The sequence below is a fragment of the Nicotiana attenuata genome, chromosome 6 (assembly GCF_001879085.1).
Source record: "Nicotiana attenuata strain UT chromosome 6, NIATTr2, whole genome shotgun sequence".
Taxonomy (NCBI): Eukaryota; Viridiplantae; Streptophyta; class Magnoliopsida; order Solanales; family Solanaceae; genus Nicotiana; species Nicotiana attenuata.
In genome coordinates this window covers 18,246,854-18,274,221 of record NC_031994.1, presented here as the reverse complement: position 1 = coordinate 18,274,221, position 27,368 = coordinate 18,246,854, and the positions used below count along the sequence as shown (strand labels likewise).

The window sequence follows — 27,368 nt, the reverse complement described above, 5'->3', positions numbered from 1 at the left end:
TGTAGCATCAGCACAACCGACCCCATGTGCCGGTAAGTGTCGAGCCTAACCTCGACGAAGCAGTGACGAGGCTAGGACACAACAAATAATTAACCTGCAGTTACACAGTATCTAGCAGAATAACAGTAACAGAAGTAATTTAAAAGTAACGGGAAAGGGGTAACATGCTATGGGGAAAATACCAACATAAAGAATGACAGTAATAGTGGAATAAGACAATCAAGGCATTTGAACCGAAAACATCAAGAAATCATAGCAAACAGGCAATAAGTGCACGACACCACCCTTCGCGCTTTTACTCTCAATCCTCACCAATGCAATCAAGTAATGAAAATGTGCACGACATCACCCTTCGTGCTTTTACTCTCAATCCTCGCCAATGCAATCAAGTAATGAAAATGTGCACGGCATCACCCTTCATGCTTTTACTCTCAATCTTCACCAATGAAATCAAGTAATGAAAATGTGCACGACATCACCCTTCGTGCTTTATTACTCTTTCCTCACCATATGCATCAATATCAATATAAATATGCGCGACATCACCCTTCGTGCTTTATCACTCTTTCCTCGCCAGATGCATAAGTATGAATGTGCACGACATCACCCTTCGTGCTTTATCACTCTTTCCTCACCCAAACAATAGCAACAACAATGTCCCGGTAAGGGAATCAACAGTAAGTATAAATACGTCCCGGCAAGGGAATCAACAATAAGAATTAAATACGTCCCGGCAAGGGAATCAGCTATAACCAAACTTGTACCAATATTCAACTTCACAATTGCACCTCAACTAGAGCCAATGCTCAACAATAACCAAATACCAAGAAGAAAATCATAAATCTTACTCAACATGGATAATCAACAATTTAGGCATACGTAGTACTTATTAAGAAACACAACGATCACAATTTAAGACCCACTGGCATTCTTGACACCAACGCATAGATACTCGTCACCATACCAATACGTCGTACACTACACTAACACATAGAAAATAAGGCACAACACTTATTCCCTCAAGCTAAGGTTAGACCAAACACTTACCTCGAACTTCCACGGCCAACTCAAGCCTCAAACACCGCTTTTTCCTTTAGAGTTCGCCTCCAATTTACTTGTATCTAACCCAAATTAATTTAACAACATCAATAAATGCTAAAGAATTCAATCCCAATACTAAATTATAGGTTTTCTATCAATTTCCCCAAAAAGTCAAAAGTCGATCGTGGGCCCGCTTGGTCAAAACCCGAGGTTCGAACCAAAACCCGATCACCCATTCACCCACGAACTCAAATATATAATTTGTTTTGAAATCGGACCTCAAATCGAGATCCAAATCCCCAAAATTTGGAAATCCTAAGTTCTACCCAAAATCACCCAATTTCCCATGAAAAACCCTTGATTTTGAAATGAAATCATATAAAAAGATGGATTAGATTGAAAGAAATGAGTTAGAAATGACTTACTAATGATTTGGAAGAGTAGGTGCCTTTGAAAAATCGCCCAAAGATGTTTTAGGGTTTGAAGAGTTATAAAAATGAAGAGAAATCCGTCTAAGTTCTAATTTACACAGGTGCAGATGTCGCAATTGCGACCAGGGGTTCGCAATTGCGAACCCTTTGAAAGTATGTTGTCTTCGCAAATGCGAAGAAAGAGTCACATTTGCGACCCCTGAGAAATCCTGTCACCTTCGCAATTGCGATGGGCGGGCATCGCAATTCCCACCCAAAGCTCGCATTTGCGAAGATGGCCTGCCCATGCTTGGTTCGCATTCGTGACGCCTGGGTCGCATTTCCCAAGCCTGAGGCCTTCGCATTTGCGAAGCCTGATCTCGCAATTGTGAGATCAGAGGCCTGGGCAAAAATATCAGATACCAGCAGAGATTTCCTAGGTCCAATTCACTCAGTGGCCTGTCCAAAACTCACCCGAGCCCTCGGGGCTCCAAACCAAACATGCACACTAACCTAAAACATCATATGGACTTGCTCGCGCGATCAAATCGCCAAAATAATACCTCGAACTATGGGTTTAACATCAAAATCAAAGAAAAATCTCAAGAACTCTTAAGTTTCAAATTTCACAACCGAGGGTCCAATTCACGTCATATGAAGTCTGTAACTTACCAAATTTTACAAGCACAACTTAAATACCATATAAGACCTGTACCGGGCTACGGAACCAAAATACGGGCCCGATACCATCAAATTCAAACACATTTAAATTTTCAAAAACTCTTAAAATTTCAGTTAAACAATTTTCTTCAAAAGTTCATTTCTCGGGCTTGGGTCCTCGGAATTTGATTCCGGGCATACGCCCAAGTCCCATATTTTTCTACGTCATATGAAGTCCGTTTCTTACCAAATTTTACAGGCACAACTTAAATACCATATAAGACCTGTACAGGGCTCCGGAACCAAAATACGGGCCTGATACCATCAAATTCAAACACATTTAAATTTTCAAAAACTCTTAAAATTTCAGTTAAACAATTTTCTTCAAAAATTTATTTCTTGGGCTTGGGATCTCGGTATTCGATTCCGGGCATACGCCCAAGTCCAATATTTTTTTACGAATCCTCCGGGACCGTCAAATCACGGGTCCGAGTCCGTTTACCCAAAATGTTGACCGAAGTCAACTTAAATTTAATTTTAAAGGCAAAATTAGCATTTTTATCAAATTTTCACATAAAAGCGTTCCGGGCCGCGCACGCAAATCGAGGTGAGATAAAAGGAGGTTTTTACGACCTCGGAACACATAATTGACTTGTAAATCAAGTGATGACCTTTTGGGTCATCACAACTATCAGGTTGGTTCTAAGTATCGTAGCTGCAGAAAATTTGCATTTGGAGCAGCTAGATGTTAAAATTGCTTTCTTGCATGGTGACCTTGAAGAAGACATCTACATGAAGCAACCTGAAGGTTTTCAAGTTTCTGGTAATGAAAACCTTGTGTGTAAGTTGAAGAAGAATTTGTATGATTTGAAATAAGCTCCCCGACAATGGTACAAGAAATTTGATGGATTCATGCATAACAATGGTTTCACGCGATCTAAGATGGACCGTTGTTCTTATATCAAAAATCTCGATGAATCCTATATCATTTTACTGTTGTACGTTGATGATATGCTAATTGCAGGATCTAGCATAAAAGAGATCAACATGGTTAAGCAACAACTGACGGAGGAGTTTGAAATGAATGACTTAGGACCAGCTAAGCAAATGCTTGAGAAGAGGATTAGCAAAAACATGTCTAAAGGAACCTCAAAATTGTCTCAAGAAAAGTACATATAGAAGGTACTAAACAGGTTTAGTCCTCATGATGCAAAGACCAGAAGCACTCTACTCGGAAGCAATCTTAATATGTCAAAGGACCAATCACCTAAGACAAATAAAGAAAGGAAGTATATGTCCAAATTTCCATATGCTTCTGCAATAGAGTTTGATGTATGCTATGGTTTGCACCGGACCTGACATAGCCCATGCAGTTGGAGTTGTCAATAGATACATGTCAGATCCAGGAAAGGAGCACTGGAAAGGTGTAAAATGGGTATTGAGATATCTCAAAAAGGCATCCCAGGTATGGCACTTTATTTTAAAATGAGCAATATTATCTTACAACGTTTTGCTGATGCAAATTTAGGTGGCGATCTGGATAGTCGCAAAAGTACCACGGGCTATGCGTTCACCTTAGGTAGTATTGCTGTTAGCTGGATGTTTAGACTTCAGAAAAGTGTTGCTCTATCTATCATAGAAGCAGAGTATATGGCAATCTCAGAAGTTGGAAAAATACATAATCTGGCTCAAGAACTTTCTTAAAGAGCTAGGTAAAGAGCAGGACAATTGTGAGCTTTTTAGTGATAGTCGGAGTGCAATTCATCTTGCCAAGAATCCAATATTTCATGCAAGATCAAAGTACATTCAGTTGAGGTATTATCATATCCGAGAGTTGATAAGTGAAGAAACTCTTTCCCTACGGAAGATACTAGGATCGAAGAACCCATCAGACATGTTGACTAAAGTAGTTGGTGTTGGCAAATTGAGGTTGTGCACTGCCTCAGTTAGCCTTCAAGACTGATAGCGTGAAGGCGCCACCAGAGAATAGCAAATCTTTTTTTACTTTCTTTCTTCATGTAACATAGGTTTGAGGGGGAGATTGATAGGAGCAAACCTGTTGTTGTATGTGAAAGAAAGAAAAGTAGACAAAACAAAAGAAAAAAAGTCAAAGAGAGAAGAAAAATGGTAGGCGGAAGAATTCATCTTTGAATTCTTTTCTTATGACGTAAGCGCTTACGTCAGCAGGTTGAATTCTTTTCTTACGACGTAAATGCTTACATCGGCAAGGAATTCAAATGCCTATAAAAGGGGTCTGCATTTTTATTTGCAGGTCATCCATCAACTTCTTCTTTCTTTTCAATTAATAAAGAGCTATTTTTTGTGTGGTCGTGGAGTAGGCTAAAATTATCGAACCACGTAAATCTTGTCTTTTCTTGTCTTGTGCAATTTATTGCTTCTCTTTTTTAAAGATTTTTCCCTTCTATTAGCCTGACATGCTTCCCAACAAAACTTAGTGTAAATTACTCCAAAAAAGAAAAAAAAGAAAATAAGTGTAATATCTTAATTTACATGGAAGGAAAATATGCAAAATCAAACCCGAAGAGAGGTCTTTATTTAAAGAAAAATGATCTTTACACAAATAGATGGCAAGATTCACTGTATATTTTTTTAGTTGATATATATATATACACTATATACTGATTATATATACTTATGCAAGCTATATAAAAAACAACACCCCATCTAATAAAAAATACGAAATGCAATGGTATTCCAGCAAATTCTGATACCCCTAAAATAATAAGCTCTAAGTAATAGTACTTATCAATCAATATTGATAAATTTTCAGTCCTCCCATCAATTAAATACTCTTAAAAAGTAAATTTTTGGACCATATCAATTGAAAAGAACCTCATTAATAAAAAAGGATTTTTAAAATAGGAAAAGAGAAGAGGAGAGAAAAAAGGAAAGTGGTGTAACTTAATCGTCTAATTTAAGGCACTAATAATAGATTGTATATAATATGCTAGAAAATTTTATTTAGGGCGAATAATTTTGATAATAAGGTTTCATATACTGTACAAAGGAAGAAAAAATTCGTTAGGTTAATTCTTCTTAGCGCACTGCAAAGTGACAAGAAAAGTAGTAGTAACTCCCAAAGACTGGGTTGTCAGCGTGGGCTATCATAAAAGCCCAGAAACGAACCCAATCCACATTCTGATATACACCTTCCTAGGGTAGCAGCTTCACCCTCTTCTTCCTCTGATTAGGGTTTTAAACTCCGGTCAGTTCTAGAATCTCTTCACTGTAAAAAAGAGATGGACCTTTTGAAGAAACGAAAGCTCGAGGATAACGGCGTTATCACCGACGTCCCCGTTACCAGTAGACTCACCATCGAAGACGCACGGAAGATTCTAGAATCAGTCACCCCTGAACAAATGCTCGAAATCCTACAAACCGCTGTTGTACGTCACGCCGACGTTTTAGACCAAGTACGAGCAATTGCCGATCGCGACACCACTCAACGGAAGCTCTTCATTCGCGGACTCGGCTGGGAAACGAATACAGAAAAACTTAAAGCGATTTTTGGTAATTACGGCGAGTTAGAAGAAGCCGTTGTAATTACCGATAAAGCCACTGGTAAAAGCAAAGGTTACGGGTTCGTTACGTTTAAACATGTTGATGGAGCTTTACTTGCTTTGAAGGAGCCGAGTAAGAAGATTGATGGACGAATGGCAGTGACTCAGCTCGCGTCAGCTGGGATTCAAGGTGGGCCTGGCGGCGGGAGTACCAATAATCCGGTTGATGTGTCGGCGAGGAAGATTTATGTAGCGAATGTGCCGTATGATATGCAGGCCGAGAGGATTTTACAGCATTTTTGTATGTATGGGGAAATAGAGGAAGGGCCATTAGGGTTTGATAAGGCGACTGGGAAGTCAAAAGGGTATGCTTTGTTTGTGTATAAGACGGCGGAGGCGGCTAAGGCTTCGCTAGTGGATCCTGTTAAGAATATTGATGGGCATCAGTTGAATTGTAAGCTAGCTATTGATGGGAAGAAAGGGGGAAAACCTGGAGGAGGAGCTCAGGTTCAAACTGATGGTCATGTTGATCAGGTTGGCCCGGGCCAGTATGGTGGGCCTAGTGGGATTACTGGTTATGGTGGATTTCCAGGGCATTCAACCTTTGGTGGGCCCGGCGGACATGGGCTCAATTCAGCATACGGTAGTGGGAATGGTATAGGTGTGGGTGGTCCCGGTGGTGGTTCATCTTATGGTGGGAGCCAACCTGGGGGTTCTGTTAGTGGTGGTGGGTATGGCGGTCCATATGGTGGAGGTGGGGGGTCTCATTATGGTGGGGCTGGTTCAGCTGGATATGGCGCGTTGGCCAGTAGTGCTACTGGTGGCGGTGGTGGATATGGCGGTCCTGGGGCATTGGGAGGTGGTGGATATGGCAGCACTGGGGCGCTGGGAGGTGGTGGCTTAAGTGGAGTTGGTGGTGCATTAGGTGGTGCAGGCCGTGGCTCTTCAATGTATGGGTTACCCCCAAGCTCAACTGGGTTGGCTTCAGGAGATTATCCACCACAGGGTCCTCATTACAGTCAACAAAACCAAGTGCCCGGGGTATCACCTGCACCTAGAGTTGCACCTGGGGGTATGTACCAGGGGATGCATTCATACTACTGAGGTAAATTACTAAGTTTCTTCCTCCTCCCACCACCTTTTTTATGTGAATATATTGATTGGTGGTTGGTTCTCTTTTGTCTGTCAGTACTCTTTTGCCCAAGTGTGATTTTTTTTTTCATTTGTATGCATTGCACTGTGCTTGTTGAATATTTTTGGTTGATGATGTGTGGTGCATGCTTGGTTAGAATGATAAACATTTGTGTGGGTTACCTGGTTGCAAAGTATGCTTAATATTCAGTGAGTTTTCGTGGTGTATGCTGGGTTAGACTATGATCTGGTTGTGCATATACTTAATGTGCAGTAGGGTTTACTAAGTAAGACAAGGTCAGAAATGTGATAAAACGGGAGGAAGGCAAGAACCATTAAAGCAGTTTTCTTAATGTAATTCGTGAAATTTCTGCTTTATGCTATGGTAGATTCACATTTTTTTGGTTCTTTGCATTCTTGATATCTGTTGAACACATAGCAATTAATGTTTGTAGATTTTAGAGTGATATTCTGTCTTGAGAAAGGAACACACATCATTGGACGCCATTTGTGCATTTGGTATTCTAGTGGATGTCCTTTTTTTTTGTGTGGATAAATTGAAGTTTGTTTGACTCTTCCCTTTTTTATTTTTTGTGTCATCTGGGTGCCTTTTGTCCCTCACTCTACATTCTTAGCATCTCTGAATAACCTGATTCTTGGGCATGTGGATATTCCTAATTGGAAAATGACTTTGAACTGTATAATCCCATATTTATTTGAGTACTTCTTCTGTTTATTTTTACTTTTGCCTTCTCTTTTGGATTTTATCTGTCATTGCATATGCAGACCCCATTTGTGGGAAACTACTGCGTTTGTTGTTGCTGCTGCTGCTGTTGTTGTTGTTGCATATGCTTCTGGACTATTGTCATGCTTATTCAGCTGTAAATTGATGTGAATTCTTTGTTTGCATTATCATTGTTGACTTGTTTTTCTAGTTCTCTCTCCTCTTTGGTGGGTGGGGGGGGGGGGGGAGGCTAAGTATGGTGCCTTGGTGGTTTGGGTCCATCAGGTTATTGCGCTCTCGATGAGTCTTTCTGCAACCGTGTTCACAACGTGATCATTTATTTTTGTGTTTCTGCTGATCAATGCTTACCCATGTTTTTCTTGTTTTTAGCTCGTGCGGCTTCTCTATATGAAAGAGAAACCCAAGGTTGTTGATTTTTTTGTTGTTTGTTTTTTCCCTTTGTTTTGTGTAATCCTAGATTGATTAGATTGGCTGTCTCTGTTTGTATGATCATTGATAACTAGGATATATTTGGATCCAATTCAATTGTATTTTATGTACTTTGGTGTTACTTTGATGGTTTAATACTGTAATGGTCCTTTCTTTTGCTTTCAATTTTAAGATCAGTTTGATTTTCAGACGTGGAATGATGTATTGAGTTGTGAATGGATGTTTGATTCAGGTGTTTTGACAGCTTGGTGCAGTTGCTTTTAGTGGTTCTTGCTGAATGCAGACATTTAGAAGTCTGGTTTGGTGATTTTGATTTGCTATGTACTTTGGCTTCTTCATCTGCACCTTGTAATGGTGTGCTTTTAAGTTATGGTAGTCAGGCTGTTTCTTTCTTCAGGAGGCTTTTGTGCTTTTTAGAGCTCTTCGTGGAGGTCGTATTTGGATATAAATATAGTAAATGTCTTGTAGGCTTTGAGCCTTAGAAATAATGTGCTGGTTTGTGAACAACTTCTAAAATTTCTGGTGAAGCTGATGATATTAGTTTCATATGGTATTGCAAAGCCTTCTTTCCCTTGCATTTTATTCGTTTCGATCTCAAATTATTTTCTTTTGTGCCTTTTTTCCATGCCGACTACTTCATCTTTTTGAATGGTTGAGGCCTTAGTTTTTATGCATGCTCAATTGTCTGTCTGATTATCCAATACATGGTAGTCAACTATGTTTGAGATATGAAAGGATGAGTCTGATTAACTAACTCTGGGGTTGTGATAATCTTGGTTATAGTTGATTGTATTATGTGGTCGGGATGGGAGTGCCATTTGATTTCCTCATTTTGCATTTTATGATGGTCTCGAGGGATTCTGTGGCTGGGTTAAATTGTATTTGACTTGATTATTTCATGGCAAATAATATATGGTTACATCTTTTACTCGGACCTTTTGAACGTATATCACCACATAACATGAATTACCTTTCCTTTTTCTCAAATTCATTGTATGGATGGATTCTGCAACTGTAATCCATGCCTTTTTCCCGGAGAAAAAGGCATTGTACCATCCTTCACATTTTCAGATCTGTCACTGAAATTGATTTGCTCATGCATTAGTTTTTAGAAGGTTTTGGAACTCCCCCACTTTCCAATCTTGCAGTTTCTTTCTGAAGTTCAGTTCCAGTGTACCCTCCTTTGCATATATACTCGTGCTGCTGAAAATGGTGCTTCCGTGTTGGATTTGGTTCGTACACTTATGGTAATGTTTGCTTTAAGCTGTTTGGATAACTGGTTGGAGTATCAGACTTTCTTGTCTGGATGGAAAAATTGTGGCTAAAATGTATAAAGATCGGCTACTGCTATCTTTTCCAAAGACATGATAAAGATTGGCTTAGTGCGTCATAGTCATCTCGACTCTCGAGTCTCTTGATTTGCTTCCTACTTTTGTAATGTTTTCTTTATAGTTGTTTGTACAACTTGTTGAAGTATACCAGGCTTTCTTCTTTGAACATAAACAAATGTGGCCAAAATATGTAAAAAACCGTGCAGTGCTTCATATGAACATAGTTGAACAAAGATGAAGATAGGCCGTACTGATCTAGAGTCTCGTATGGAATGGCTCTCGCTGAGCGGATTAAAAGGATGTTGGGTATAATGGAGGACTCCCAAGAGCTCTGATGAGTGGTTTTACAATTTGATGCAGTTAATCACATATTGCGGTTGAAGGAGGGTCTCATACTTAGAGGATCCCGGAAGAAGTATTCCCTAGTGTGCCAGATAGCTACTCCTAGTGTGCCAGATAGCTACTGTTGTCATTGCTTAAACTGAAGTATAAGAGTTTAGGTTGTAGGAGTCAAACCTGTCCTTTTGTTGCTTATCAATTGTTTCTTTTTGGTGTAGTAGCGACATGGGGATGGCCTAAGTAAAGAAGATTAAGTCTTAAATTTGGTAGAAACCTTGCTTAAAGTATAACATGCTCAACATCACAATGTTTTTTATTTTTTCACTTCCATCGCAGACCACCGCATTCTGCCTTTGCAGGTTTGTTTATAGAATCTTCGGCACGTAGTAACAGTAAGGGTGGAGTTTGGGGGGGGGGGGGGATTAATTGAGAGGAGTGGCTGTCAGAAGAATCTTTTCCGATTCCTTTTATTTTGGTATGGATGGAAAAGTGTTTTCTGGTTGAAAAGTTAATGCCCTTTGTTACTTTTTGTAGATGTGGAAATTGGTGATATCTGATTAACCCTCTATGCATATTGAATGGAAGTGCTTTCTGGTTGAAAAGTTTATATTTTAAACCCTCTTATCACTTTTTGTAGTTGCGAAAATTGGTAGTATCTGATTAAATCTGCACGCATATTGCAATGTTAAGTGGTGTGTACATTTTCTGAAATAATTTTAATTTCAACCATTTTTATATGAATGGTCCATGGCTCCATGCTGGATGATATGGATTTGTACTCTAGATCTTGAAATAATGAGTTGATCATATATAGATAAATCTAATATCTTACAGGTTATAGCTACAGTAACAAAAGTTGTATCCATTCTTAATATTTATAAGATAAAATTATCTTATGAGGCCTGAATGGCTACTGAGTCGTGCAACTACTAATAATTTTACTTGGTCATGAGTTTGTCTGAAGTTGCCAATTGACTCGTGAGGCCTAGATTTAGGATTCAAACAAGGGGTTTGTTGTGTATACTGGGATTCAAATAAGGAGTGTGTTGCCTAGACTGGTATTCAAGTAACAAAAGTTACCTACTATGGATATATGACCATATCCTGACCTTATCATTACTTTGTCATCTTTTCTCTCTTGTTAAAAGTAAATCTATTTAGATTGTAATTTTCACAGTGTAGCCTCTAGTTGAATCATACAAACTCTTTTGTTTACATAGAAAATGATGGTGCATTCCCAGCTGCTGTACCATTTAAGAAAGGGGATATCTAGGTTGGCAGAATTCTTCATAGCAATTTGAGGAAAGTCTTAGCATGACTCGGTGTGGAAGTGCCAAACATAACCTTGTTGGGATGCTGGTGGAGTGGTGGACAATGTCCTTTTAGAGACTGTAAGCACTCGCATACTGTATAGCAAAGCCCGGGCAAGTTTGATATATCTCTTACATGACAGCACCATGTGTCTTCGTTGGCATGCGATATACACTGTTATATCAGATAAACAGACCGTCAGTGCCTATTAACAATCCCATCTGGTAGTCATCCGATTGCTTCAACAAATGGTTCAAACAATTTCCTGATTTCTATATTTTCATGTTTAGAGGAATTTAGATGTTAGGATTTCTATTAGTTCTTCTTTTTCGATATCTTTGCGCTTGGGGCGACGATACAGCTAATGAGGTTGCGAGGTGTCTCAGTATTCTTCTGGTGTCAATTACTTCATGCTTGTGGTTACTCTGCAGTGCTTGGTTTATTATAAATGTCAAAGCATGTGCCAGATATTTGCTTCTATCCCACCCTCTGTTTGCTAATCTAGTGGTGCAGAAATTTATCCATACTATGTCTGTTGACGTTAGTTTTTCGTTCAATATCCATTGCGGCTTTTTGTACCTGAATGACACCTCTCTTCTTGAATACAACTTCAATGAGACATCGTTCATTTACTTGGGCAGCTTTTGCCTTGAGTTTACTTTCGTATTGTGAAATTGCCAAGCTTAGCATGTCCAGGCACAGTCTTAATGGTCTGTAGTTTCTGAGCGTGCACATGTTCCTCTTGTTGGGCCATTTTCTTCGGTAAATGCTTCCACTTGTGCGAGAAGTACGCAATGAAACCCAAATGAGACAATGAGAAGCGGTGGCCAGTTCAACTTGAGCATGGGAAGAGGTAACACATACATTTTGTTCTCCAAGTTGAAAAAGGAGCCAGATTGAGACTACTTTTAGACTGCTGATCCTGAGGACCGCAACGTAAACTGTGAAATACTCTTAAGACTGGGTAAAATGAAAATAAAGAGTAGCTAGAGGACCAGATGTGATTTCTGAGGACCGCAGTGGGATTAAAAGAAAGGGAAGGTGTATGGATACTGTTAATTTCACAACGGAACAATAAGATCTTGATTAGTAGCAACAAAATGTGACCTCAGTTGGAAGCACCAGGTGCTATCTTCCTATCTCCCCTTTGGGTTGCTATGCATATCACTGTTGACAGAACGGTGAAGCGTAATTCTCAAAATCCCTTCTCTCTAGTTTTTATAGCTTTCATATTGTCGATGCACCCGTTGGTTGTGATTAAGTTTTGCAAGTCGGAAGAATGTATACAGAAGAATGTTTTATTTGATGTAATTTAAACTGATAATCATAATTTGATATTAGCTTTAATAGGATTTTGTTCTATCAAAGCACTATTTCAAATTGCTGCTTTTTTATCCTCGAGCGATCTTATTCGGAATAACTTGACCTTCGGCCAACCTAATAGTAGTGAAATAACCACTTAGTTTTTTCTGCAAATTGATTTGCCTTCATACCAAGCGCTAGCGTTAAAAAATGCAATATACTTAATTGTAATATCTTAGAATTCTATATGCTATATTTATAGAACTTCATGGCGTCAGTATCTCTTCAAACTCCAAATTAATATCAAGAATAACAGTTTTGGTACATTTGAATAATCAACAATCCAAGAAAAGAAGTTCAAGGGAAAAATCTTGATTACTAAATTGGAAGAGGATACTTTTTAACTTTTAAGTGGTGCAGTGGCTATTGTGTAGGATGAGTTATTAACATGGTTATAATCCATTGTAACTTTAAACATATGGGACGGAAGCTTTTTTGCGATATAAGTATAGTTGGGGTATTTCTTATCAATTAGTTTTATGCCTTGGTGCAACAAACTAAAAGCAGGATAGCTATCCGTATAAAGATACCATAATATTGTTGGACGGCGACTTTTTTAAATAATTTGTAAGATGAGGATGTTCATCTGGGTTGGGCTAAAGCTCTGTAATTGCAAGTCTAGTCACCCTATCACTAATCGACTCCGGTCGTATTTGATGCATTATAATACAAAATAGATAAATTTTCATAAAGCACTATTTTTTAGTGGTAATTAGCTATTTATAGATACCATTTACTATATTACGGATTGTAGATACCTTTTCTGTTGTCATAAGATGTATTTGATGTATTTAAGCTACTCTATTCATGAATACAGTAGCAAAAATAGGCGTGAATCAGGGAAGTCCAGCTAATCAGTTGTTGTATTCGAGTGTATTCGACTGTATTCATAGCGTGAAACATGGGATTACAGCTGGACAGATTATTGTATCCGACTTTATTCACAGCGTGACACTGTTTTTAAACGGAAAGTGAATCAATTAGCATAATAGACTTCTAGTATAACTCAACAAACTCAATTATAACACACAAATTTTGTATTTTCAGTTATATAAAAGATTTTCAACCGAAAAATACCCCAAAAGTATAGATCTTCAGAGAAATTATATAATACACCTGAATACATAAATTATATTAATTAAAAAAAATATATGAATACATTCATGGCATATAGCGAGACAGTGAATACAATGAAATACATGGAATACAGCGAGATACATTGAATTACAATGAATAAAAAGATAATGAATACAATGAAATACATGAAAATACAGCTTGATACGTTGAAAAAACATTGAAATATATTAACAGAAAGTCAAGTTGCTAACCCCCAAACTCTGCCGTCTTTGTTCAAGAACAAACCCTAATTTCCGGCGAATCCACCATCGAGCAAAAACCTTGAATCTCACTGTTCCCACGCTCGGTTTGCTGATAATATTCGGAGCAGGTTTCACATTGAAGCCATGTAATGTCACTACCAGTGTCAATAGCCATGTAGAATTCCTTCACCGGTTGTCCTAATCCGACCCGAGCAAAATACTCGCCACTGCCTTCACTTATCCCAGAAGTAACAGGGGTCTGGATTTCTTCAAGTTGAAGCATAGTAGTGAGTGAGGGAACTAGTCGGGAGAGAGTGAGAGATGTGTAGTTTTTGTGTTGGGTTTTTGTAAGAGAAGAACGAGGATAGATTGATACAGAGAATGCTGAAGAAGAAGAAGACTCTGAAAGAATGAGAGAGAAAAATAATGTAAAGCGTATTTTATGGCTTAAGGGTAGGAGGTAACTATAAATATATATTTGGCTATAAAAATCAAAAGGTAGCTATGGAATATAATTTTCTAAAATGGTATTTATTTAAAATAAATAAGGTATCAACCTTTGCTATAGGAGGTAAAAATTCCTACAAAATACTATGGGTGGCAATTTGAGCCAAAATCCTTCCAACTCGCCCAACCCGCCCAGAGATTAATGGGTTGGACTACAAACATTTAACTCATGGGTCTATTTGGGCTGAGCCAAGTTGATCCATTATTTTTATAAGGAATTTACCTCATATAGCAAAGGTTAACACCTTATTTACTTTAAATAAATATCATTTAAAAAAATTATATTCTATAGATACCTTTTAATGTTTATAGCAAAATATTTAATTTTGGTTACCTCCTACCCCTAAGCCACTAAATGCGCTATTCAGTTACACTATTTTCTTTCTCTCTCTACTTTGATACGCTATTCAATAATGAAAGCAGTAAGTTTTTCTTTATCAATTCGTCATTGAAGGCTTGAAGGCTTTGACGTTGTTTTTTCTGTTAATTCGTCATTGAAGGATATAAGTTAATTCGTCTTTATCAATCAGTTCGTCATTGAAGGATATAAGTTCCTGTGATTTCTACATCTTCTGAGATATGGCATTGAAGGCTTTGACGTTGTTTTTTGCCATTGTGGCGGTCTTATCGGCGGTTGCTTCTGCTCAGGAAGTGACCTCGGCTCCGGCACCATCGCCGGACCAAGGCGGCACGTTTTCACTACCGGCTTCCAGTGAACGGCGGATTCGCCGAAAATTAGGGTTTGTTCTTGAACAAAGACGACGGAGTTTGGGGCTGAGCAACTTGATTTTCTGTTAATATATTTTAATGTATTTTCATGTATTTCATTGTATTCATTGTAATTCAATGTATCTCGTTGTATTTCATGTATTTCATTGTATTCACTATCTTTTTTTTATTGTATTTCAATGTATCCCGCTGTACTCTATGCATTTCATTGTATTAACTGTCTCGCTATATGCCATGAATGTATTCATATATTTTTTTTAATTAATATAATTTATGTATTCAGATGTATTATATAATTACTCTGAAGATTGCTATGTTTTTGGGGTATTTTTCGGTTGAGAATCTTTTTTATAACTGAAAATACAAAATTTGTGTGTTATAATTGAGTTTGTTGAGTTATATTAGGAGTCTATTGTGTTAATTGATTCACTTTCCGTTTTAAAAATAGTGTAATCCCTATTTATCGCCATGAATACAGTCGAATACAATAATATGTCCAGCTGTAATCCCATGTTTCACTCCATGAATACAGTCGAATAACTCGAATACAACAACTGATTAGCTGGACTTCCCTGATTCACGTCTATTTTTGCTATTGTATTCATGAATACAATAGCTTTAATACATCAAATACATTTTATAACCACAGAAAAGGTATCTATAATCCGTAATATAGCAAATGGTATCTATAGATGGCTAATTACTACTAAAAGATAGTGCTTTATGAAAATTTCTCTTTTTATAACCCATTCTGACATTAAGCATCCCAAAGGTAACCCATGAAACTCACCCAAAATAAAGTGATCTGAACCCTACTTATCTAGAAATTTACTTAGTTGCCCCAATTTTTTTTTTTTTATATCTTTAATTTTTTGTTTTGTTTGTTTTTCTGCACCACCCACCCACCCTACCCCCACCCCACCCCTTCAAAAAAAAATTTACTTTTTTTTTTGTATTTTCAATTTTCTGTTATTTTATTTTTCTGCACCACCCACTCACCCCTACCCGCAAAATATTTTCAACTTACACATTTTAAGGTAAAAGGCTTTTTATGCAAGATGAACATGGTTCTAAAATATGGGTCAAGTTAGCTGGTTGGGTTATAACCTATTGTTTAGCCCATCTTGACCCAGCCCATCTTAGCCCAAGTACACTTTGGGCTGGGTTGGACAATGACCATTTATTGACCTAATCCATCTTGACCCGCCCAAATTCTACCAAACTCGCCCATTTGCCACCCCTACAAAATACGATGTTGTAAATTGTAATCGTAAACACATGTTCTATGCGTAATGTGTGAATGGGAAACAGAAGGAAATAAATTTTGAATTATTTCTTTTACAAAGGAACTTTGTTCTACATTGGACAGGAAGAGGAAAATTCTTGTGCATATATATCAAAGCACTTTTTCTAGCTCTTGAAGAGTTGAGAAGAAAGCAAACATCGCGCCGTATTGTTGCCGCCTTGGCTTCGGCTTTGGTTTCGGTCAAATGATTTAATTGATAATTTTTTTGACCAAATTTATTTTCTTTTTTCAGCATTTTATTTTATTTATTTATTGATATTTTTCGCGCAGGATTTTAAAATTTGCGGATTAAATTAATTAATTTCTCAATGATCAAATTCGCGACCAAACAACCCGCTTAACAGAAATTTAAATAACTCATGTCAAATAGACACCTTACCAAATGAACATGCATCTTTGTACCTGTTGAAACTCAACTTCGCTGACTATAAATACAGAGAATTAGCGTCATATTTCAAACACCGAAATCTGCAATCGCTCTCTATTTTCTGCATTTCTACATTGTTTTTAAAAGCAAAAAGTAAGTATCTAATGTAATTTACTCCGCCATTTGAGCTCGCCGAAATTCTGTCATTTGTAGTGCCACTATCACAAAATAATTATGTATTCTATTCTGATAGGAATTAATCCAAAACTTTGGAGAATAATGAGAGGATTAAACCCTTAAGGAGACACAAACAACTTGTGAGCTCGGAGTTAGTTTATGTTTAGGTTTATTGCAATGACGTTTTACTAACAGTAATATCCTCTCCTCCTGTGTTTATCTCTTACCACAAAAGAAAGAAAAAAGAATATAAAAGGAAAAATAGAAGTGAATTCTCTGGTATGACAAAAACTCTTTGGTGTGAAGATTTTGATCCTAATGCTAGGGAGAGATTCTCACTTGGAACAGAGACAAACAAAGACCAAAATTCAACTCTTTCTTAGAGTCAATGATTGCGGTAATCTTGCAACAAAATTGCATATAATAACTCATTCCACGTATCAGGTACCCCAGGTAAGCACCAGTGGATGCAATCAGCATAATTCTTTGGATCTGATCTTTGTTCTTTAGTCAAGAGTTTTCCCCTCCTTTCACCAAACACTGAAGTATGTCCATCTTTTCTGTACTCAGACAATTGTGTAATATTCAGTAAACGTACATTAACTTGAAGCTTTTGTATGACATCTTTCAAGATTGACATGATATGAAGATTAGAACCAGTTCCCCAATATGGTCGTCCTTGTATTGGGTATGTCTCGTTAAAGCAGTTTCCATCACTTCCACCCTTCCATTCCCAGTTCCTGCAAATGAAGATAATTTGTCTTTAATGCATAATGGATTAAAGATGGTAGGTCAATTTGGGGATAGACTATCTAAATAGAGACACATATGCCTGAGGGAATATTTGAACCTTATGATTTTGGAATTCTACGTCTTTTTAAGTTAATGAGTTCTAAATTATACGTATTCAATTTATTTTTTTAGATAAATACAGGATTTGAGCCAAAGTTACTGGATCGTCTGAACCTGTAATTGACATCCTACCTTTGCCCCTGTATTTACCAGATATTTGTGATAATAGAAGCTGCAGTCGGTGCGTGCAAGCAAGCCAGAACATCATTACAAAAAAATAAAATAGAGACAAATTTTCAAAAGAGAAAAAATACTAGATGGTTTCTTCACATTTTTCTAAGTCATAGTGGACGAAGTTATTGTAAAATTGCGTGCAAGTTGGTCTGCATATCATCGATTACCAAGAAATTGGAAATAGTCTTTCAACAAAGATAAAAAATTCTAGGTGATTTCTTTCCATCTGCCTAAACTTTAGTAGGCAAAGTTACTTGGTAAATGTGCTGATAGGAGATATCACTGATGCCCTATAACTGAGAGGTGCACAAGTTGACCCGAGTACCGTCGTAATAAAAAAAAATTGGAGACAGAATATTCATTAATCAATACGTTGTCTCACCATAAATGTGTTGGGGACATGGTGACAAAGAAGACCTTTTGTTTTTGAGGATTAATGCTTGAGTCTATCCAATTTGCCCAAGTTTCTAACGCCAATCTGTATGCTGTGGTCACGTTATATTCTTGAACATTGTCAGGAGTTCCATATCTGCAGAAACAAAATCAGTTGGTATATTATACAAGTTAGACTCAAGTGACACAGTATTTGTTCATTGCACAGTCATTATTTATTTTCAATGAGAAATTAAGGTGCATACTTACGTTGCATTAATCAAAGGTTTGTGCATCCACCACACATAGCTTTCAAAAACCAAGAAATCAACTCCTTCCCAAAGATTGCGATGTTTTTCTACAGAGTCAAGCTTAACTAGCCTCTTCATTACACTATGTTTAGTTGCATGATCTGAAATGGATTCAACTATAAAAGGAGCCCAGTAATACTCGATCGATGCGTTAAATTCCTGAAACACAAACGCAACTAAAAAAGTCACAATTTGAGGTGATAAATGGTGTGCAAATATATGCTTAGATTGGGTTTTTAGGGGTGTCAAACGGGTAGGTTGGGTTGATTTTGACGGGTGAAAATGAGTTGAGTCGATATATTGGACGGGCCACAATTTGAGGTGATAAATGGTGTGCAAATTAATATATGCTTTTATTTTGTTATTTGTATGGGTCAGAATCCGATCTGACGGTAATTAACGGAGTTAATCTCGTCTTGAGCTAATCCATAATTAATAAGTGGTATGGCCACTTATTCATAACAGGATTCGACTCTTGTCCGATTTAATCTACGAGGGCACGACCCATTCATTCCCCCATGGGGACGGAACCTCAGCGTGGCCACGGCCATTTATTGCCAGCCCACGAAGCTCACATCTATAAGTACTAAGAGCGGAAGCCCTAGAAAGGGGGGCTGCTTCTTCACCACTATTCACAAAAGAGAGAGAGAAGAGAAAAATATACCCATCTTATGGGAAGAGAAAACACCATTGTAAGGCTCTGAACCTCTTCATGGAGAGGCAGACCAAACCAATATTGTCAATAAAAGTTGTTAAGATTTCTTCTTCTAACCTTGAGTACTTATTTTCATGTTCTTTGCTTGGTCCAATGGATTATTACGGCCACTTATTACGGTTAGGAGAAAGACAGGCTATGCGCCTTCACCAAAAAGTTCAACAACGGTTGAACCAAGACCGGCTATGCGCCTTTACCAAACAGTTCAACTACGGTTGAACCAAGACAGGCTATGCGCCTTCACCAAAAAAAAGTTCAACTACGGTTGAACCGGGACTCAGGTTATGCGCCTTCACCAAAAAGGTTCAACTACGGTTGAACCGGGACTCAGGCTATGCGCCTTCACCAAAAAGTTCAACTACGGTTGAACCAAGACAGGCTATGCGCCTTCACCAAACAGTTCAACTACGGTTGAACTAAGACAGGCTATGCGCCTTCGCCAACAAGTTCAACTACGGTTGAACCAAGACAGGCTATGCGCCTTCACCAAAAAGTTCAACTACGGTTGAACCAAGACAGGCTATGCACCTTCACCAAACAGTTCAACTACGGTTGAACCAAGACAGGCTATGCGCCTTCACCAAAAAAAGTTCAACTACGGTTGAACCGGGACTCAAGCTATGTGCCTTCGCCATCAAATTTAACAAAGTCCAACAACAGTCGAACTGGAACTCCGGCTACGTGCCTTCGCCAATAAGTCCAACCACGGTTGAACCAAGACTCAGGCTATGTGCCTTCGCCATTAAATCCAACGAGCTCGACCTCGCTCGAACTACAAGGATGGACGCCTTCGTCCTCAACTTTAGCAAGTTCAACCACAGTTGAACCGAGACTCAGGCCAAACGCCTTCATCTGTGAAAGCAAAGCCCGACCTCCAACGAATCGAAACGCAGGATAGGCACCCTCGCCATTCAAGTAAGTACTCCCAAATCGAATTAAGATTCGGGCAACGTAAAGTTCGGCCCCGGTCAAACTACGAGGCCGCGTATTTTACCATCACGATCGGTAGTTCGACCGCGTCCGAACTGGGACTAAGGCTAAGCGCCGCTATCGCCAAATAACGGCTAAGACTCGCCCGCACTGAGTTGAAAAAGCAAGGCCGCTAATAACCCGAAGTTAACATGCCTGCCAGAGTCAAACTCAGCAAATCACCCCTTGAACACGCGCAAAAGAAAATTCTAAGGGGGAAAAAGGAAAGACACAAAACAAGCACAAGGCAGGCAATAGAAAAGAAAATTTATATATTTACAAAGTCAATGACGGGTCATCCCCGCTTACACCCGGCCAAGGCCGGTAAATAAAAAAAATGGGGGAAGAAAAACAAGAAACACCCAAATCGCCAAGCGGCGAGCGAAACAAAAAAATACAACAAATCTTTCTACTCGGCGCCATCCGCGCCGTCATCTGCACCATCGCCAACCTCTGGCGTCGCCGCGTCAAAACCACAGTCGGTACGGGCCTCACGAGCCTTCTGACGCGCTTCCTCGAACGCAGCCTCGGTCACGATACCGGCCTCCCACAAATTCTTATATACATCGCGTTGGGCCTCGGCAAAAACCCAAAGTTCGCGAGCCTGGTTGGAAGGGGCGGCCTGGTCCCGTAGGCGCTGATTCTCCCCCTCCAAGGTCGCGATCCGATCCGCCATGGCTTGGGCGTCCCGCTCAAAGACCCCAATGCGGTCCTCTAGCCCCGCCTCTCTAAAGGCCGCGGCAGCTCTCTCCAACCCCCACTCCCTCTCACGAACACGAAGCGCCTCCTCCAACCCTGCGGCCTTCGTCGAAGCGGTCCCCGCCTGCTGCCTCAAAGCCGCGACTTCACCCTCCAATGCGGTCACCTTCCCGTTCCATGCCGCAGCGGCCTCCGCTGCCTTGGCCTGATCTTGGCGCTCCCTCTCAGCTGCGTCCCGCCTTCCCGCCTCAAGCTCCTCGTCCTTCTGACGAAGCTGCTCCTCGAGGGCGCGCGTTCTGCCAAGTGCCTGCTGCACCTGAAGCTCCCGCCTCGCCAGTTCCTCGACCAAGGCCCGGCTACGGGGATCATTCCTCAAGCGCACGCTCAACTCTCGGCACCGATCTCGGTAGCGGCGATACTTCTCCAGCGCCCGCAAAAATATCCCCGAGCGGACTTTGGCTCGACGGATGCTCTCCACCTCCAACAAATAAGACTGCAAAGCAAAGACAACGATTAAGATAAAGAACAAACTAAGGCAAAGAAGAAGCGAATCAACGTCGTATTACATACCCTCAAGCCCATCACGGCCACTTCATTCATCAGTCCGATATCCGTAACGTCCCTCAACGACGCATTCTCGGCCTCCGAGCATAGCAGCTCAAACTGCGGCACCAAGCCACTCCCTTGGAGCAATAAGTTCAACTCTGTGGGAACCTCGATGAAGCGAGAGCGCCCCTCTGCGCGCACCGCTGAATTGGTGAAGCCTTCTTGGAACATACGGACGTCGTCGGGGTCCAAGTCGGATTCAGACTCGTACCCATCTCCTACAGCATCCCCTCCTCCTTCCGCTACCAGCGAGGTAGAACCACCCGCCGTAGCCACCGAAGGAGCGCTTGCCTCACCAACATTAGCAGCCGCTGAGGAACTACCTCCCGTCTCAGCGACTGGAACCACCAATTGAGTCGCCGAAGCGACGGTATCATCACGACCTAAGCCAACCGGGGCAACCCCCAATGTTTGTCCGCCCTCAAGGGCAGGCGCCGCAGTCGCACTCCTCTCCGCATCCGCCGGGGGGGGGAGTCCAAATTAATTACCACAGGAGGAGCCGGCGTGAACACGACCCTACGCCTTATCAACGGCCTCTCCTCCTCCCCATCTGATGACGATTCCGCTCTAGGGCGCACAACCCCCGATGGCCCCTCGTCCCGAAGTAGGGCCCGTGCTGGAGAAGGAACCACTGAAGATTCAACCGATGCCGCCCTCGGTATTGGGCGCGACACCGGCGCTGCAGTAAGCCGAGCAATCACCAGGCCGACGGAAGGCCAACTGAGGGGCCCTGATGCGGCGTGCCCTCCCTGATCACAGGAAAACAAAGTTGATGAATAGAGTTGAAACAAAGCGGAACGGAAGAAGAAATCAATTTTTTACCTGCCACAGGCCTACGGCCATGCCTCTCCCAGAAAGACGCCCACGTACGTATACCCCTCGTATGGGGGAGTACGGCCTCGACCCACTCACGTATCCAAGACAACGGGGGCGGCGGCGACCTGTCGGCTACAAAAAAGACACGAGTTAATGGTCATAAGCACAAATCATAAAGCGGGGAAGAAAGAGAATTCAACCACTAAAAACTTATGTGCATGGTTCCAAGCCTCTGGGAACCCAGTAGCATCCGCCACCAGGTGCTTGGTCCTGATATAAAAAAAGTGCTCGAAAGGGAGGGGGTCAACCTCGTCATCCAATCTCATGACCAGGCCCTTCGACCCACGAGGGCACGCCTGAATCATGGTACCACGGATTCTCTGGGGAGCGTAGAGACTCAACACATGCTGCAGCGTGACCTCCCTACGGGCCAATTCTGCGTACTTGATGAACATTGCCAACAGTTTGTAGAGGGAAGGAGTGAGCTAACCCGGGCACACCCCGTAATAACGGCAGAAATCCACCACCAGCATTGGGAGCGGGATCTTGAACCCCAACCTGAAAGGATAGGCGTAAAAAACGCAGTATCCCCTGCGGTCGGTGTGGACCCTCTCCTCGCTTCTAGCGAGAACGATGTCTGCATGGGTGGGAATGACCCCCTGTTCCCATAATCGGGCCATCCCAATCTCCCCCATTAACGGGGCTTCATCCACCGGTTCCTCTCCACCGTCGACAGTGAAATCAATCGCCAGACCTCCGGGCCGAGGAACTACCTCGTCAACCGACGGAACTTCTCCAGTCTCTATCTGTTCTGCACCTCCCATTGCCGGAGGTGGCCTTTCAACTACCGAAAAATCTATCGGAAGAGCATCGTGGGAAGAACTGCCTGCCATTGTTGATCTACTAAAGAGAAAGGGATAGAATTCGGTGGACAAGACAAAGGTTATCACAATCAAAGGAAAGAAAGGAGAAGATGAATTAGCAGAATGAAAAAGTTTCCTCAGAATCTCTCTCAGATGAACAATGAAGATATGAGAAATGAATGCATCAACCCACCTTTATAGGCAACATAAATGGCTTTCGCGAAACCCAATAGCCATCATTAACTGCACGACCAACCGTAAAACGGTTCGATTCTGCCGAAGCAAGCGTCATCATGACAAGCTCCGCAAAGCGGCTTCTCAGCCATCCGCCAACGTACCGCCGTCAAAATAATCGTAACGGCCTGCGAACGCTGAAAGAATGTGCCGTACGCCTTCAAAATTCTGGACGTGACCAAATACGTACCCAGCGTATACTCATTCCCCACGGCCATCTCTAATGTATGAAAGGCTCTCCAATATACGAAAGGCTACAGCCATCCCTAATATATGAAAGGCTACGACCATCTCTAATGTATGAAAGGCTCCCCAATATATGAAAGGCTACGACCATCTCTAATGTATGAAAGGCTCTCCAATATACGAAAGGCTACGGCCATTCCCAATATATGAAAGGCTACGGCCATCTCTAATGTATGAAAGGCTCTCCAATATGTGAAAGGCTACGGCCATCTCCAATGTGTAAACGGCTAAGGCCACCGCCGTCAATAAGTCGACCCCCTTATTCGAGTTTTTTTCAAATCACAATCGATGAAGTCCGCTCATCGAGCTCGGCCGAACCACGACCTCAATAAGCGGAGGGACTAACTGTATGGGTCAGAATCCGATCTGACGGTAATTAATGGAGTTAATCTCGTCTTGAGCTAATCCACAATTTATAAGTGGTATGGCCACTTATTCATAACAGGATTCGACTCTTGTCTGATTTAATCTACGAGGGCACGGCCCATTCATTCCCCCATGGGGACGGAACCTCAGCGTGGCCACGACCATTTATTGCCAGCTCACGAAGCTCACATCTATAAATACTAAGAGCGGAAGCCCTAGAAAGAGGGGCTGCTTCTTCACCACTATTCACAAAAGAGATAGAGAAGAGAAAAATATACCCATCTTATGGGAAGAGAAAACACCATTGTAAGGCTCTGAACCTCTTCATGGAGAGGCAGACCAAACCAATATTGTCAATAAAAGCTGTTAAGATTTCTTCTCCTAACCTTGAGTACTTATTTTCATGTTCTTCGCTTGGTCCAATGTATTATTACGATTTGCTATGATTTTCCCGTAACTTATTTGTATTGTTTTGCACTCATAAAGCACACAATAACTTTTGAGCAAACGTTATTTTTAAGTGATCATGGTTAACAAGTGAAACCTATAAGGCAACAAAGGCAACACTTTCGGTGTGTAGCTCTAGGGTATAAAAGCGTTGCCATATGAGGTGTAACAAGTGTGTCCTTTGTTATCTAATAGGCCACGCTTTTAAGCATGGCTTGCAAGGCAACATCTAAAAAGCGTATTCTTAGGTAAAGGTTACACTTGTTTTGGCCAACCAAAAAAGTTTTGCCTAACGTAAAAAAGTGTGGCCTTAGGCTACACTTTGTGCTAGTTTAGGCCACACTTTTTCGGGGCACTTTTACTTGTCCACTATTGACTTTACAAACCCTTTAAGAAAAAGTAAATGAAATATATATTTTACAATTTTACCCATAATAATGATAGTATTTCCAAAAGTCTTAGAAAATGATTTGGGGAATAAGTAATTAATGATAAGGGTAAAACAGGAAAAACGTGTTGTCTTTCTCTTGATTTAATATAGTGGACAAATAAAAATAAAAATGTATTTTTAATATAGTGGATAAGTAAAAGTGAACGGATGAAGTAATTAATAAGCACCTCAATTCTGAAAATCTTTCTAGGAGGGATTCTTTTAAGGGAATGATCACCATCTGGAATCACTGACTGAATTAGGCAAACCATTGAATCAAACATGCCTCTTTGTATTGAGTCTCCAACAAACATGAGTCTTTTGTCTCTCAACATTTCCAACATCTTCAATGCATTAAATCTGATGAACAAACATTTAGAAAACAACCAGCGACATAAATGTACGGTTAATTTCACATATGGTTATCCAACTAAAGTTTATTGCACCAAAAGTTATAAAACTAATTTTTGTAATGGAAAAATAAATCAACTATGTCATCTTTGTATTACAGAAAATAAAAAAGCAAGAAAATGTTATAATATTCGACTCCAAAAACACCTGTAACCTTACATTATATCCATGTGAGTTGTGACACCGCTAAAATTATTAATTTAAATTTATATATTTTAACCCACTTGAAGCATAAATATAGAAAGCAAAATGTGTGTTACATGGTGAAAGATATTGGGTAATAGGTTTGACGGAAATGAGGTTTTTGTTTCTTTTTAAGTAGTGCCATGTGAATATTATATGAGGTGAATTGAGCAAGGATTATACCTTCATGACAATTTTACACATATGACAACCTACTTATGTTTTTTCGGGGCTAAATTTAGACTTTTCTGCTACTTTTTTTATATATATCTTTTTTGTGGTTTATGGCATAGTTGAGTTACTTTTCTAATTAATCTTATGACTTAGTGTGATAATTAAAGTGAAAGTTGAATGACCATACGAAATACTTTTATAATTGTCTAGCACTGCTAGTGATTTATGTTGTGTTTCACACTTTTGCATTAATATTTGCGTTACTGTTTTTCCATTTATTTGATGTCTCTCATGTTGCTGATATTATTTTTCGGGTTTTGTTGTCACAGATCTATTGTCTCTGAGCCGAGGGTCTCCAGAAAACAGCCTCTCTACCCCCTCTGGGGTAGGGGTAAGGTTTGCGTACTGTCTACCCTCCCCAGACACCACTGGTCGGATTTTACTCGGTTGTTGTTGTTGATATATGAGGGATAAAAAGGAAAAAAAAAACATGCAAGAAACACCATGAAAAATTTGTTCTTTGCAATTGATAACATATATAAAAAGCTATACTATATATATACCTGGGCAAGTTGCAACCATTAGGTTGCCATCTCCAATTCTGATAAAAAGAATCAGGCCTTCCATTTCTTTGACAAGTAACTTGTTTAACCAAATAAGGACAACTATCTTCTTTATATAGTGGATATGTAACATTGTCCCAAACCCAATTCCCATCAAATACATTACAACTTTCTTCAATTATCTCATCTTGAGAAACATTTAAAGGCACTCTAAGAAATTTATTATGCCGAAGAAACTGGAATTGGTTGTTTTTCAAGTTATCAAGTAAAAATCTTACAGTTCCAAGAAGAAAGAGAGAGGCTAATGCAAGAGGAAAAAGGAACAGGATCTTACGATCCTGTGTTGGATGTGTTGTCATTGGGAAAACTAGTGGGAGTGGAATCAAGATCATAATGTAATTTAGCCATTTTTATGGTTTAGAGTAAAATAGGAAGCAATAGTGTCTTGAGATTTAAGCATACTTGAAGTGTTCTATGCAACTACTAGTTGGTGATTATGTGAGTTAGGTACATCTAGAGCCTTTTAAAAGATGTCCAAATCTCGTACGCATAAACACTAAGGGGCCGTTTGGCCATACAAAAATTTTTACTTTTTTTTTTTCACTTGAAGTTGAATTTCGATTTTTTTCGAAAATTTGAAAAAACTTCAAAAGGCTGTTTGAATTTTTCAAAAATTTTCACTTCAAATCACTCGCAAAAATTCAAAATTAACCCAAAATTGTATTCATGTCCAAACACAACTCTAACTTTACCATTTTCACTTGAATTTTTTTTTTCACTTTTTTCAGAATTAGTGTGCCGTTTGGACATAAGAAATTGTAAAAATTCGGAAAAAAATAAGTAAAAAAGATTAAGTGAAAATTAGAGTTGTGTTTGGACATGAATACGATTTGGAGCTGTTTTTGTATTTTTGTGAGTGAATTGAAGTGAAAATTTTGAAAACACCTTTTTGGAGGTTTTCAAATTTGCGAAATGCAACTTCAAGTGAAATTTGAAAATTTTATGAACAAATACTGATTCTGAAAAAAGTGAATTTTTTTCGAAAAAAAGTAAAAAATCTCTTATGGCCAAACAGACCCTAAGTTATTTCTTCTCATCTGTTCAAATCTTTATGGGCAGAGTTACTTGGTACCAGTATTTTTGCTGGTGGAAGATAGGATGTACCGGTGGCAGAGCCACATATACTCAAGGGGTATTAACTTACATCATTTGTTAGAAAATTATACTTTGTAGCTATGTAATTTTACTTTAA

The 27,368-nt window shown here is 39.8% G+C and overlaps 2 protein-coding genes across 3 annotated transcripts; one reads left to right on the top strand and one right to left on the bottom strand.

The window, feature by feature from the left end:
• Nucleotides 5,254–11,888, top strand: LOC109226666 (UBP1-associated protein 2C-like). Of its 2 annotated transcripts, none has more exons than XM_019391491.1 (2): nucleotides 5,254–6,737; nucleotides 10,828–11,888. In XM_019391491.1, the coding sequence occupies exon 1, from the start codon at nucleotides 5,372–5,374 to the stop codon at nucleotides 6,734–6,736; it is 1,365 nt and encodes a 454-aa protein (XP_019247036.1). In that variant the 5' UTR covers nucleotides 5,254–5,371; the 3' UTR covers nucleotide 6,737; nucleotides 10,828–11,888. The 2 variants fall into 2 exon arrangements, with proteins under 2 accessions (XP_019247036.1, XP_019247035.1); XM_019391490.1 differs by lacking the exon at nucleotides 10,828–11,888 and adding an exon at nucleotides 8,170–8,514.
• LOC109226665 (protein trichome birefringence-like 31) lies at nucleotides 16,824–26,537 on the bottom strand. The gene is made up of 5 exons (XM_019391489.1): nucleotides 26,117–26,537; nucleotides 24,974–25,145; nucleotides 18,354–18,553; nucleotides 18,094–18,240; nucleotides 16,824–17,425 (listed from the first exon to the last, which is right to left on the bottom strand). Exons 1-5 carry the CDS (start codon nucleotides 26,506–26,508, stop codon nucleotides 17,071–17,073), a joined length of 1,266 nt encoding a protein of 421 aa, XP_019247034.1. The 5' UTR covers nucleotides 26,509–26,537; the 3' UTR covers nucleotides 16,824–17,070.

Coding starts and splice junctions, on each gene's coding strand:
- LOC109226666 (XM_019391491.1), top strand. CDS start 5,372: ATGGACCTTTTGAAGAAACGAAAGCTCGAGGATAACGGCGTTATCACC.
- LOC109226665 (XM_019391489.1), bottom strand. CDS start 26,508: ATGATCTTGATTCCACTCCCACTAGTTTTCCCAATGACAACACATCCA. Junction 25,146..26,116: donor AATGGTTGCAACTTGCCCAG/GTATATATATAG, acceptor TTTGTTCATCAG/ATTTAATGCATTGAAGATGT. Junction 18,554..24,973: donor GAAAGATTTTCAGAATTGAG/GTGCTTATTAAT, acceptor TTTGTGTTTCAG/GAATTTAACGCATCGATCGA.